The sequence below is a fragment of the Kryptolebias marmoratus genome, linkage group LG11, assembly GCF_001649575.2.
Source record: "Kryptolebias marmoratus isolate JLee-2015 linkage group LG11, ASM164957v2, whole genome shotgun sequence".
Taxonomy (NCBI): domain Eukaryota; kingdom Metazoa; phylum Chordata; class Actinopteri; order Cyprinodontiformes; family Rivulidae; genus Kryptolebias; species Kryptolebias marmoratus.
In genome coordinates, this window is record NC_051440.1 from 25,419,008 (window position 1) to 25,432,144 (window position 13,137).

Below are 13,137 nucleotides of genomic sequence, written 5' to 3' on the forward strand. Positions count from 1 at the left end.
TGTTAAAACTGTAAACATATTTCCTGTTTGTTGATGTTCTGAATAAAAATATAATTGGTTGTTTAAAATGTTTACACAGTAAGGTATCTGTTAAATGTGTCCAAAAATGTGGAAAAGCAACTCAGGTTTTGTTAGCTGTTTGAGAAATTTTGTTCTCGCCCACTACGTTTGCTCACATCCTGTGCATCTCCTGGGGGCTAAGCCCCCCTTGCCCCTGTATATATATATATATATATATATATATATATATATATATATAACACTAACTACAACACAACACTAACTACAACAGCGCCACAAAAGTGACAAATAAGAGGCATTAAAAGGCCGAAAAACTGAAAAAATAAATCAAATACTTGTAAATATCTGCACCGTAAACAAACAAAACAATCATTTAATTTAAAGCTGTTGTAAATTACTTTAAAAATGTCAACAGCATTAAGCTTTCACTCTGTTTTGTAACAAGTACTAATTAGTTTACTTTGTTGTAATTCGGACTTTTACTTGAATTTAATTTAAATTAGCTTAGCTTCCGGTGGATTGATAAAAACAGACGGAGTTAAAGCTAGTTTACAAGTCAGTTAAATGTCTAATAACATTATCAAAAGATAAACAGAGGCTACACTTACCTCAGGGGAGTTATTTTTAGTATTTTCGTTTAGAGTCAGATGTTTATTTAGCAGACCGGAAATGGCGGCAAGCTGTAAATGGCGGCAGCTTCGCTCTGCGGCTGATCTGAGTTCAGCGGGGCGTTGGCGCCCCCTGGAGGCACCTGGAGGAACAGCAGCCGCTCCGGCGCAGCGAACCCGTCTTTACCAGGTTCTGGTTCTGGTTCTGACCACTTCACCGGGCAAAAGGTGGACAACGTCACATCACGAAGCTGGCTTTTTCATTTACGCATTTTTAAAAAAATTTAAAAAAAAAACTGTTTTAGACTTGAACACTGCAAACATTTTTAATTAAATTGTCACAGTTGGTTCCTGCTGATGTAAATGTGTCAGCACTACTTTTCTATTAATCTTTGTTATTGTCTGTATTCATAAAAAAACAATTCAAATTGAATTAACAGACTTATATTTGTCACCATCTGTGAACAATTGCCCCAAAAAGTGAAATTTACCAACAGATGTTTTAGGTTTTGCTGGTTTATTTACCTCACAAACACAAAACTGAAGCCTCACATGTAAAAACCTCACTGTTTCAAGCTGTTCCTGCCAAGAATAAAATATACCTAATGCCGGGTAATGCGTGGTTTGGCTTGGAATATAGTTTTGGGTCTTTGCTTATCATCAACTGCTTGTATGGTTTAAAGGTCTGTTTGCACAGAACATAAAGAAAACTATACGAAAAAACAAATCAAAGGCATTGCATGAGCAGTTGTCTGTATTTTAGCTCTTTTTTTTTTTTTTTTTTAAACGTAGTTTGGCTTATCGTGCACTTAAATTAAACCTCTTTGGGATATTTTGGTTAAGATCTTAACTCAGATTTCGACTGAAACGATTGGCTGAATTAAAAAAAAAAACAGTTTTGGGGTATCGACATCAGAACGTCAGAAATAAGGTGTTATTTTAAAGCCATAACAGAGGAATTATACAGGTTTAATTCCTACATTTAAAGGATCAGTGTTTAAACGCTGCCATCTAGTGATCAGGCTGGAGAAAGCAAACCTCAGTCTTTTCCTAAAGATGCATAAAAACAAATAATATTAATATCACTGAATAAATTGTGTGTTTTTATGTATAGTGTCATGTGGACACAGATTTTCCCCTTTTTCGACAACAGAGGACGATTCTTGTTTTAAAAAGCTCCAAGAGTTAGAGGTTTTATTTAATTTCCAGGTTGCTTCCATCTGCAGGGCATGAGAATGAAAATGACCGTCCTAACGAGGTCCCGAAAGGACATAAAAATGATAGAAAATAAACATTTGTGCCTCCGCATTTTATCGCCGTAAAACTTATGATAAAAAAGAGCAAAGAAAACAGCAACTGAAGCAAAAGATTTTTTTTAATTCAAAGTGAATCTCAACATAGTACACAATAAATTCATAATTTGACACTCACCAATAAGAGTCACCAAGAAGGAACCCGCTTTTTGTGACAAAGTACATAAGGCTTGGTCACATTGAAACTCACTGAGAACTAGAGGGGGGAGGGACGACTGCAAACTGGTAAGACACACATAACATCCAAACAATTAGCATTTTCCCAGTCCTCGTGTTGTATATTGCACAGTGCAGTTGCTACAAGTCACACTAGAGTAGCATTTTTAAGATTAAACAAAACAAATCAAAGAGTAAAACCATAAAGCCACACAAATCGACACGTATTTAAAACAGTAACAGTTTGGATGTTGCGACCACGGCTGTGCCTAAATGAAACCAAATCATCGTGTTTAAAGGAGCCAAATCATTTTTATTATTTTTGACCGGTAGAAAAGCAAAATGCTCGTTTGTGGATATATTTGATATGTTGGTGTTTAATAAAAGAAGATTTAGGTCTAAACCCAACTCTGGGTTATTGCTAATAGTTCAGAGGGGCTGAATTAGATTTCCTCGTGTTTTAAAAGCAGTTTGAGGCTCGTTTCGTTGCTTAAAGGTGGCGTCTCGTTGGGCCGGGGCTGCTGGAGGCTCAAAACTGCAGGAAAATCTCGACTAATCGACCAGCGAGCCGTGTGGTTTTGAAAATCACAACCTATTCTCATGTGTACAACTCGTTGAACTGTATTCTTGGTTGCGCACATTATTTCTTTGCCCGTCTTTAAAGCCGACACGTTTATAATATGACCAAAGCTTAATATGGTGAAATTTTGGAGCTTTATTGTGATTAACATATAAATCCACCTTCAGTCACTGTAATAATGTTTAATTACTACCTACTGAAGTGGTCAACTGTGACCTCTGACCCCTCGCTGGGATGAACAACAATCCTTACCGCTGGCCTTTTTAACATCAGTCCGGCTCCAGAACAACAATTAACGGAAAGCTAAAACAAGTGATGTCGCTCGAGTTTAAAAAAAAAAAAAAAAAAAACCTGGTGTAAAGTCTTCTGATCAGTCACACAATCAGGCAGCAAAGAAATAATTACAACCAAATTAAATTTAGGAAAGGAGGGCTGTGATGCATTCGAAGCGCCTGGGAAAAGCTAAACTTCCAGAGAATTAGACGCAGATGCTAAAAAAATAGATATATTCTAAAACCTTTCAATAGTTACTTTTTCATGTGAGAAAGATAAGCTCTCAGTATTCTGGATATCCCTGATATTCCTGACTGGTGAACCGAAGAGAGGCCAGCGTGGACTAGTTCTTCAATAATTACTTCTCATCAGGTGGTTTTTAGACAGAGGAGAGCTCAGAATGAAGCTCTGACTGGATGGAGATGCCCCACGACAACATTCAGGTGGGCTCCAAACGCTCGCGACGACTACTTTAAGAGGAATCGTTCTTTTTAAACACGTTCAGAACCCAAGAAGCAGGACTGTGAGCCTCTGGAACTCATCCGAGGAAACTGAGAACCCCAGCGAATGTTTGGAGACACCCTGAAGATTCATGAAAGCCAAATCCTAAAAAAATTCTGCACCAGAGGACGTTTCGGTTCCCATCAGGGGGAGTGTGGATGATTAATCTCCCTCCCCTCCCTCCTGAGGGTCATTAGGCTCACAGGAGTGCTTCATGAATGCTGCTCCAGCCCAGAGAGACACCACCTCCGTCGTCTCTGATGGAGCGTAAAGCTGCGAGGACGCGAGATTATCTTTCAGGAACCAAAATGGTGGATGGGGGGGATTACAGCGAGGGGCATAAAAGGACAGACACGAGGCGGCGCGCCACAGTTTTTAAAAAAAACACGACATTTTGTGTGCACAACACGACGCCGTGACGCAAATCTTAGGCTGCACTTTAAGATTAAACAGTGCATCCACTTAAAAATAAAAAATAAAAATCATCAAAACAGTAGCGTATTAGACAAGCACAGAAAATACACCCATTTCTTAACACAACAAAACCATTATAATGCCATAATCAGATCAGGTTGGGACAACTTTGGAACTAAAAGTGAGTGATGGTAAAGCATTTTAAAAGGAACCCTGGCTGAAAACACTTAATATCTACCAATGGTAATTAGCTGCATACAAGAACGATCAACATCCCAATCATAAAATGAGAGAAAATGCTGCGTAGCCAAAAAAAAAAAGAAAAATGCAACAAATAATTCGTCTGCAAACCTAAATCGGACATCCACAAATACATTCACGGTGTGAGAATAAAGCTTTGCATTTGTGAAAATAATTCAGGCCTTTTTGTTTTTCAGTACTGCACGGTGTTCCTGGTGAATATAACTCCCTGATTTGTTTTTTTTTTGTTGGTTTTTTTTCTTAGGATTCTGTAAAAATAAACAAAACAAGATTGTTTTCAGACTAACAAACCAACTTTGGGGTTTCGTAACGTGGAAACAGGATCTGACCCCCCGCAGAAAATTTAAACTTTGATATCGAGACGTCTTCTGTCAGCCACTGGTTGAAGAAAGGCACTAGTTATACAGTACGAAGAGTTGCAAATACAGTCCTATAACGGAAATAAAAAGCCACGTGATCCAAAGAAAAACGGTAATACATCACACTGGTTACAGAATCAAAGAGTGAACCCAGCCTACGTTTGAAATACTGATGCTAAATACACACAAAAAACACACACGCACACCAAAAAGCAACAAAATAAAAAAAAAGGAAAACATAACTTCCAATACAGCAGTTTACAATCACTTCAAAACAACAAAGCCAATATACAGAGGCACTAGCATAAAGGAGTAGCATTCAATATACTCTATGATCAAAATAAAATCCACTTATGTTGTATCTAGTTGTCAAAACTACAATACAGAGGAGAGAATGCAGGCGAGAAAGAGATTAATCCTCTAAATTCACAGCTACGAAGTGGCAGATAATCAGTACATAGCAGCTTATTATCTATACATTCCAAATACAACTTTACCAAACAAAAAGCTCAAAAGAATTAAAAACCTCAACCTCAGTTTTCAAAATAGAGATCTCACAATATATTCCATTATCGACGGCTGCAACGAAACGCTGGAGGTGAAAGAAATATCATCGACCGTGCTTCAGAAATGATTAACAACAAATCGTCTTTGGTGCTGATTGGAGTGAAACGCCAGCGGGCACGACGGGTAAAGAAACAAACTCCACTACAAATAATATATTAAAATACACGAAAAACAAAACGGAACAGAAACGAGTAAAAACCCAAGGCTATGCTTCCACCCTGAAGGAATGTCTCAAAACCGACAACACGCTTCAAAACGGGGACAAAAGCTTCGTCGCACAACAACTAATACTCAAAAGCCCAGCAATGATACTGTTAAGTTGATAGGTTACTTCAAACACTGAGAAGCAGTTTAAAGTAAAAACATATATTTGTTTTAGTCTATCCCACTCCCAGAATCTAATAATCTACCTTAAATGCAAGACAATAAAAACACAGCAACCCAGAGTATCTAGATTGTATTGCAGTTACAGTAAACAGTGACAATACTGTTATGAATTAAGTACTATAGTGAATAGAAGTTGATTATCAAAATATCAAATCACTCTTTATGTACATAAAAAGCTAATTCAGTCAAAAGCCCTATATGTGCAGCCTCTATAGATAGAATAAACCCCGACTCTGAGTTAGAAAACAGACTGAAGTCTGACGTTTGTCAACAGTGAAATAAACCCACGCACGTTATCCTCGTTAAGAAACCCGACGTCCTCAGAGTCCGGAGGTTAAGTGCTGCAAAAAGCCCGTTTTAAAATGTACAATCTGCGTGCTCCTGATGCCACGTCGTAGACTCTGCTTGTAAGGCACTGGATAAAAAGCGGTTATCGTTAAAAAAAAAAAAAAAAAAAAAAAAGGAAAACGGGAGAGCTTAATCCGGGTTTCAAGCCGCCGCGGTGGCTCGACGGGCATGCACGTGCTACAAGGCAGCCGGGATAAAGGGAACGAGCCGACAGCAACAACTCCAACTGACGACAGGAGGCAACCCGTAAAGCACGCGCTCGTAAAGAGAATTTCCTTATTGTTTTAATACGAATTCATTCACCTGAAGCTCTGCGATTTTTACAGGAAGTTAAAACATGATCGACCGCTCGAGACGCGAACCAATCGGGTTACAGGTGCTGTGAACCAATCAGTCCAATCTTTCTTCATCATCACAGGAGTTCCTTATGTGCTCTGCTGGTGGGTCTCCCCGCCCAGGTGGCGGCGCCGCTCCATTTCCCCTTCAGCCTCCGCTGCAGGAGGTGCTGCTGCGCCTCCGCCCGGCGCCTCAGATGTAAGAAAACTGGTGGCTGAGTTTGGTGGGGCTCAGGGGGAAGCCTGTGAAGGCGGCCGGGGACGCCATGTACGGGTGAGGAGGGGGCGGGGGAGGAAAGGGAGGCTTGAACTGGTGCGGGTGGTGGGCGTAGCCGGGCTGGTGGTGGGGGTTGATGGTCGGGGAGGGGAGGAGCCTGTGCGGGGCAGCGGGGTGTCCGGGGTGGTGGGGGTGGGTGCCGATGCCCAGGGTCACCTGGTGAACTAAAGCGCCACCTTGAGGGTGGGAGAGCCCAAAGCCGTGCTGGAGGAGAGGGGGAGGAGGGGGGCGAGAAGGCAGGATGGGGTGGTGGGCGGTGGCGAGGGGCCCGCTGGAGGGGTAGGACAGCAGGGTGTGCGCGTGGGGGGCAGCCGAAGTGTGCGTGGGGCTGCTGTGGTGCAGGTGCGCGAAGGTGTGCGTGTGGACAGTAGGCGGGATGAAGGCGTGCGGCCGGAGAGGCCCGTAGTTGCCGTTCCACTCTTTGTTGCTGAGGTTGGAACCGTACGGCTGCACCTGACGGAGAAAAACAAACACGTTAAAAACCACCCGCCGCTGTTACAGTCTGTGCAGCTTTAAGCTCCGCCTACTTCCCCCGCACACATCCGCCACAGCACATGAGCTTTCTCTGACGTACAACAAACAGCTGAACTACAGGAGTCAACAGGAGGCATCACCTGAAGTTAATTATCTGGGAGAAAGGAAGTGACCCGTTCATTTACACCGAGGGGGCGGGACTTAAAACGTGTACTGGAACCCCGATCCAGCTTCAACTTCTGGGTTCCAGTCCGAGGTCTACTTGGATACAGTTTTTTGGGTGGGGGGGCTATAATCTATTTTTAGATGCATCGCGTCACCGACAGACAATCAGAATCAGAAGTTTGTCCCAATAAGTCGCCGCAGCTTCCTGTAGCAGAAACACGTTCGTGTTTCACCTCTTTTTTCTGTCTGAATCCTGTCAGTGAATAACAGCTGAAACTATCAGAACATGACTTTGAAATGTCTGATTTGTGCATAAATATCCAGTTTTTAAGGCATTTAAAATCTACTGTTAGTCCTGTGATTTATAGGGTTTATGGCGTTTAGGAAAATACTCAAATTAGTGTTTATTTTTGTAAAATAAGCCGTAGTCATTTCAGTTTGTATATCTTTCTCCGTATTTCAGTTTCAGTGTTTTGGATAAACATGATGATTGCTCACAAACCTGATAATTGCAGATAATTAAGGCTGTTTTCTAATCAGATTGCAGCTCTCTGAATCAGAACCAACAGATTCTAATGTTTTACTCACTTTGACGGCGACTAAAGGACTCAAACAGAACCTTGGACTGACCTGACCAAAGCCCAAAGGGTGCTGCTGCTGCTGCTGCCGGGACAGGATGGGGGCGGACGGGAAGAGGGGGACGGAGGAGGCAGTGCTCTGCTGTCCTACCAGGCTGCAGCGCCCTTTGGACCGGGACCAGGACTCTGAGGCTGGAGCAGACAGAAGACGGGAATCAGTGAAAAGAGACAGAAAACAGACGGGAGGAGCTGCCTGCAAGGCCTGCAGGGCTGAAGAGAGAGAAGGGGGAACAAAAAGGCTTCAAACGAGAATGCATGCCACGGTAAAAAACTCATAAACTTATGCTCCAAGTTAAAATACAAGTCCTGAAATATCTGGCAATAAACAAAACTAAAAACCTTGAAAAGAAAGACGGTCGGCACTCAGAAGGGGCATAAAATCAGTCGATCCCTGGACTCTGATCTGATCCAGTTTTAAACCATCATATTTATAAGAAATAAACATTTTAGGAGAACAGAAAAGTTAAAACTGATCTCACATCAGAGTCCTCAGGCAACTTCTGCTGCTGCACAACGAGAACCAGCAGAGAGGGGAGTTAAATCAGGTCTTAGCCGAGTACCAAATAATATGCATCCTCCTTTCCCTCCACAGCAAACTGAAAGGTTGAGAAATCATTTAACTGCTCCTCTGAGTCCTCTACAGAAAAATGTTCAGTCAGGGATCTGAGCTTTGTTCGGTTTTGTCAAAAAATATAAGTGAGACTTTTTTTTCACGGCACTGAACAGAAACTCTCCATAAAAATCAGCTGCAACTTTAATGGAGGGAAAGCCATTAAAACCAAAACACGGGGCATGTCAGAGGCTTGCCAGCTTTAGATGCATATAAAAGTAAAAGGCTACAGGTTAGAAACTTCTCTGCTGGTGTCTCTCGATCACCTGTTAATGCCTCTATGAGCCACTAGGGGGCGGTAAGCCCCGACTGCTTCCATTTGACCTGCAAAGCAGATACCACCGAAGCACCGGTGGTAAAAAAAAAAGAAAAAAGGCAATTCATTTAAATAAATTAAATATTTTATCAAACTAATCATAAGTGAAGTAAAGACTTTCTCTGACCTGTTCTCTGGAAACGCTCCTCTGTGCCCTGAGCGTTGTTGTTGCGCTGAACTCTCATCGGCGGGACGACCATCGTCCTGATGCCGCGGGGGCTCCTGTCCTGCTCGGCGGGGGAGCTCAGGGGTGCCAGCACGCCGGCCAAAGGGGGGCGGTTGTTGTTGTTAAGGTAACGGTAGGCACCGTTGCCGCGCGGGGAAGTCGATGAGTCGGACGTGGGCGAGCCCTCCACCGTGTCGCAGCCGCTCTCGTGGCCGTCGTCCTCTGACATGCTGAAGAACGAGAGGCGGACGGACGCATTAGGACTCGGGCCGCTCTGACGGCCTGCGGTTCTGCGGGTCGGAGCCTACCTGTTGGGCCTCTTGCACGGCGACGCCGAAGGGCTGGACTGCAGAGAGTTGGAGACAAACGAGCTGGTGCTGAGGCTGCTGTCGGGGCTGCTGAGAGAACACACCCTCTCCATCGACACGCTGGTGTTCCTGCAGGCCTCACACACACACTCGTCTTTACATCTGGAGGCAGAGCGTGACAGGTTTGCTTGTTTAGACCTTTTAGAGACCATCCGGATTCAAATTTAAGACCTACATGAGCTACAACAACATTATTATTATTGTCAAAGTCACACTTTTTATTGCCTTTCATTCAAATTTAATCCAAATCCTTCAGATAACCAGTTTAAGGAGCACGGAAGGCCGAATGTTTATAAATTCCTTCTGACAGGACTGATGCATGATGGGACATCTGAAGTCCTCAGACAGAACAAATATATTTTAATGAGAATTAAAAATCTGGACATAACCTATAATTGAGATTAAATTAAAGAGGCTAGTTTCTGAAAATCGTAAACAATTTTTGTGCACACAGTTTGCAAAACTGCATTCTTGGCTGTGCACATTATTTTGTTTCACACCTCCACTAGTTTTGTCCCACATTCATGATTTAATCTGCTTTTGAAATGAAGATAGGCAGATTTGGAGCAGTGTTTTATTAAGTTATTTATCATCATCAGCATGGCTTTTTGTCTTGGACACGTTTCCTGCAGCTCTAAAGTCGGGTTGGAGACGCATACAACGACTTTGTGAGTGTTTTGAAAGGTTAAGGGACAGGACTGTCCTCCTCCGGGACTCGAAAGAACCCTGGGAAGGTCCCAAGTCATTCAGGAGGTAAGATGCTGCCTTTAATTCTGTTACGGTTCATCCTGATTAAACTTACTGTTTCAGATGACAACCCTGAGGATTTCCCTCCTCGTCCTCACTCAGGTCACTGCGGATGCTGATCACGCTGGCAGCGGGGCTCGGGGTGTCAGCCATGAGGACCGCCACATCGCGCTGCGGCTGCCTGGAAAGATCCGCCTGCCTGCTGCCGTTCGGCGCCGCCTCTCTGAAGCAGCTCTCCTCGTGCTCCGTGCCGTCCTCTTCCTCGTTCGTGTTTTGAACCTCCGGTCGCCGGGTTTCCACCAGGGGCACCTCCCTCTGAGGCTGCTCTCTCCCGGCCACTGCCTGGCCAACAACATCCGCCATTTTGGGGGATCGACATGCTGATATGTGGATGTTGGTGGGGTGGGACAGGTTCCTTTCACATGGAGTAATTTATATATTAGATACACATAAATCAGCTGTAATGATGTGTCGTAGGAGCAGAATCTACCTGTTGTGTCCTTGTCTGTTCCTTTTACTGGATGGCTGGGGCCACACAACATGAGCTATGCCGATGTTGATTGGCTGATGCGCAGAGAGGGCTGGAATCTGATTCGTCAGGAGCGGCTGTTGCATCATCGCATTATAGTGGCCGTTGTGAGGGCGCACTTTCCTGTTAAAGTTAAACAAGCCAAACTTTACACCCCCGTTTTTAAAAACAGGAACTTTTCCCGGGCTTTAACGTTTGGACGACTCACCCCCAGTCGCTGATCCTCGGCGGACCTGCTGCGGAGTCACCGGTCAAGGAGGGAGGAGGCGGGGGAGGTGGGTGAGAGGGAGGAGGGCCCACGGGAGCCATCTGCTGCCAGGCTGCCGGGACCAGAAGCTGCTGACCCCGACTGGACCAAGCCTGCTACAGGAAAGGGGGGAGAAAATCAGAGATTATGTAACCATCTATGATGTCGAAGGTCAGCAGATGTTCAAAAATAAATCAAAAACGCTTATAGACTGGAGCAAAAACATCCTCCATCCACGAAAACAGCGACACAAAGTCCTGAAACTTCACAAACTGAGGCTTAGAGGACGGGCGTGGTCGTCCTCAGACGTAATCGTGTTATTATGCTGCTGAGGCGGGCGCAAACCCATAACTACACGGCTTATAGAACCTTACCTGAGCTATTACACCTGGCCTCATGGGCAGAGGTTGAATGGGCGGGGCTTGAGTTACCATAGGGACAGAATAGGTTGGTGGTTGGTTCAGGTTACCTTTTACAAAAAAATAAAAAAGATGAGATATATTCACCACACTTTTGTACATTTAAAAGAATCCCTCAAGAAAAAAAAAAAAATTTTCAGTCTTTTTGTTTTAAGCGAAGTAATTGTAGAGAAAAGCGTAAAATGTCTGGACACCTTGCATTGTGGGAGGACAAATAAGAAGAGCGGGCGGGAACGAATCACTGCATCCGAACTGAGCGCTCCCTGTGGTCAGAGCTATCCCAGGATGCAACACGGATGGAGCCGACTGGGTTATAGACTGCAGCGGAGAGGAGATACAGAAAATACAGAAGCATTGGAGGTGCAGAAGAAAAACACTCAATAATACGACTGATTTGGTCATTTCATAACAAAAATATGAATGCCATCATTATACAGCGAGAGTTCGTATTATCCAGAAGCATCAAGTCACGGCACACAGATCCATATTTATAATCTCTGTCCTCAGTGATGTTTGGACAAGACAGCAACACCTCACCTGAGTGTGGACCGGGATGTTACTGTAGCCCAACGGAAGGCCGGAGGACACAGCGGGGCCCAGGGGGGGCCGGGTTAAATGAATCGTGTTCTGGTTCAGAGCATCAAAAACGGCGTTGCTTGGCCAGCTGTGGCACATGTCCATGATGCGGAAAGACGACTGCACGCTGAGGGGCGAGAGGGAAGTTTGCAACTCAGTTAAATGCAACGTTTGTTTAGGTCAAACCACGAAAAAAGGAAAAACAAGACGAAAACAGAAGCGTGTCGCGGCGGCCTTACTGGTTACTGTGGGGGAAGTCCAGCAGGTGAGTCATAGTGAGGAATGGGTGATTGAGGACACTGGCGGGAACGGTTCTTTCCTCGGCGTCGATCAGCAGCATGCTTTTAAGAAGAGACACGAACTCCCGCCTGTCTGCCTTCTCTGCTTCCATATCGCTGTTGTCAGGACTCAGCACCAGGTTCACCTGAGGCGGCGAGGAGCACGGGAGAAGAACGCTGTGAACAACTGACCCAGGCATTAAAAACGCAGAGCAGATTGAATAATGGGAGCGTTTTAAAGGATTTCTGTAAGAGGGAAGGAACGTGAGGTCATCTGGGACAGGTCTGTACTCGGGTCCCCAGAATAAACAGACTCAGTGACTACAGACTGTCTGACTGGACCACAAACACAGAAAACATTAAAAACATTCTGTGAGGATCTGTTTACAACCCCCTCCTGAAGTCCAGAGAAACATCCAGCTTATTAAACACCTACAGGTTTTGTTTTGTTACTTTTGCAGACATAAAAGTAATATTTCTCTAAATATAAGGAACCCTGATTAGATTCCAGACTTTAATTCCACGTCCACTGACTTTCTGATTAATTTCTGCTCATACTTCCTGGTTATATCACTGATAACATGACTTCTGGAGGTTCTCAAGCAGTAACGTACAAAATGCACTCTCTCCATGAAGTTCCAGTCTTTATTTAAGAGTAATTCTGTTTAAATTTCTTTCAGATAATCCGATGAGACTTACGTGTGCGATGTCATTCAGACAGCTGAAGATGTACTTTCTGGCCTCTTTGGATTTCAGACCCGTCTCTTTCTCGTGCTCTTCCGTGGTCTGGAGGAACACCAGGAATACTGGGATCAATAATCTCCAAAATATGCATTTATAGTTTGTAAATTTAACTTTATATATAACAGCCTGGCAGAAGAAAAGTCAGAGCAAGCAGCTTGAGTTGAAAGTTACAGCGTCTCTGTATTTGTTTCCGTAAAAAAGAAGTAAAAGGTCAAAAAAATAAAAAATATTTAGCAACTCTGAGCGTCTGGTCAAAGGTTTTAAAGCCGAAGAGGACAAACAGATAGAAGGGTCGACGTCATTAAGAAATATTATTTTTCTGCTTTTTTACAATCTAAGTACTCTCTTTCACACTTATTTACAAATATTTACCCCATAGAAATACATGTTTCTTTAGCTCTTAGCCAGCATTCTGCTCCTTTAGCTCTTAGCCTGCGCTCTGCTTCTTTAGCTCTTAGCC

At 43.8% G+C, this 13,137-nt stretch overlaps 1 protein-coding gene across 2 annotated transcripts in view; it reads right to left on the minus strand.

Annotated features, from left to right (window-relative positions):
- Positions 1–1,986: 1,986 nt before the first annotated feature.
- The window catches only part of hipk3a (homeodomain interacting protein kinase 3a), a 26,683-nt gene continuing 15,532 nt past the window's right edge, over positions 1,987–13,137 (minus strand). Inside the window, exons 7-18 of one of the 2 annotated variants that reach the window (XM_037978070.1) lie at positions 12,633–12,719; positions 11,895–12,079; positions 11,617–11,782; positions 11,274–11,397; positions 11,035–11,129; positions 10,622–10,773; positions 10,375–10,536; positions 9,940–10,299; positions 9,078–9,239; positions 8,731–8,999; positions 7,670–7,809; positions 1,987–6,853 (exon numbers count right to left, since the gene is read on the minus strand). In XM_037978070.1, the coding sequence (XP_037833998.1) occupies positions 6,317–6,853; positions 7,670–7,809; positions 8,731–8,999; positions 9,078–9,239; positions 9,940–10,299; positions 10,375–10,536; positions 10,622–10,773; positions 11,035–11,129; positions 11,274–11,397; positions 11,617–11,782; positions 11,895–12,079; positions 12,633–12,719 (2,439 nt within the window). In that variant the 3' untranslated portion in view covers positions 1,987–6,316. Of the gene's footprint in view, positions 6,854–7,669; positions 7,810–8,730; positions 9,000–9,077; positions 9,240–9,939; positions 10,300–10,374; positions 10,537–10,621; positions 10,777–11,034; positions 11,130–11,273; positions 11,398–11,616; positions 11,783–11,894; positions 12,080–12,632; positions 12,720–13,137 lie in introns of both variants that reach the window. The other variant, XM_037978069.1, reaches the window with a different exon arrangement.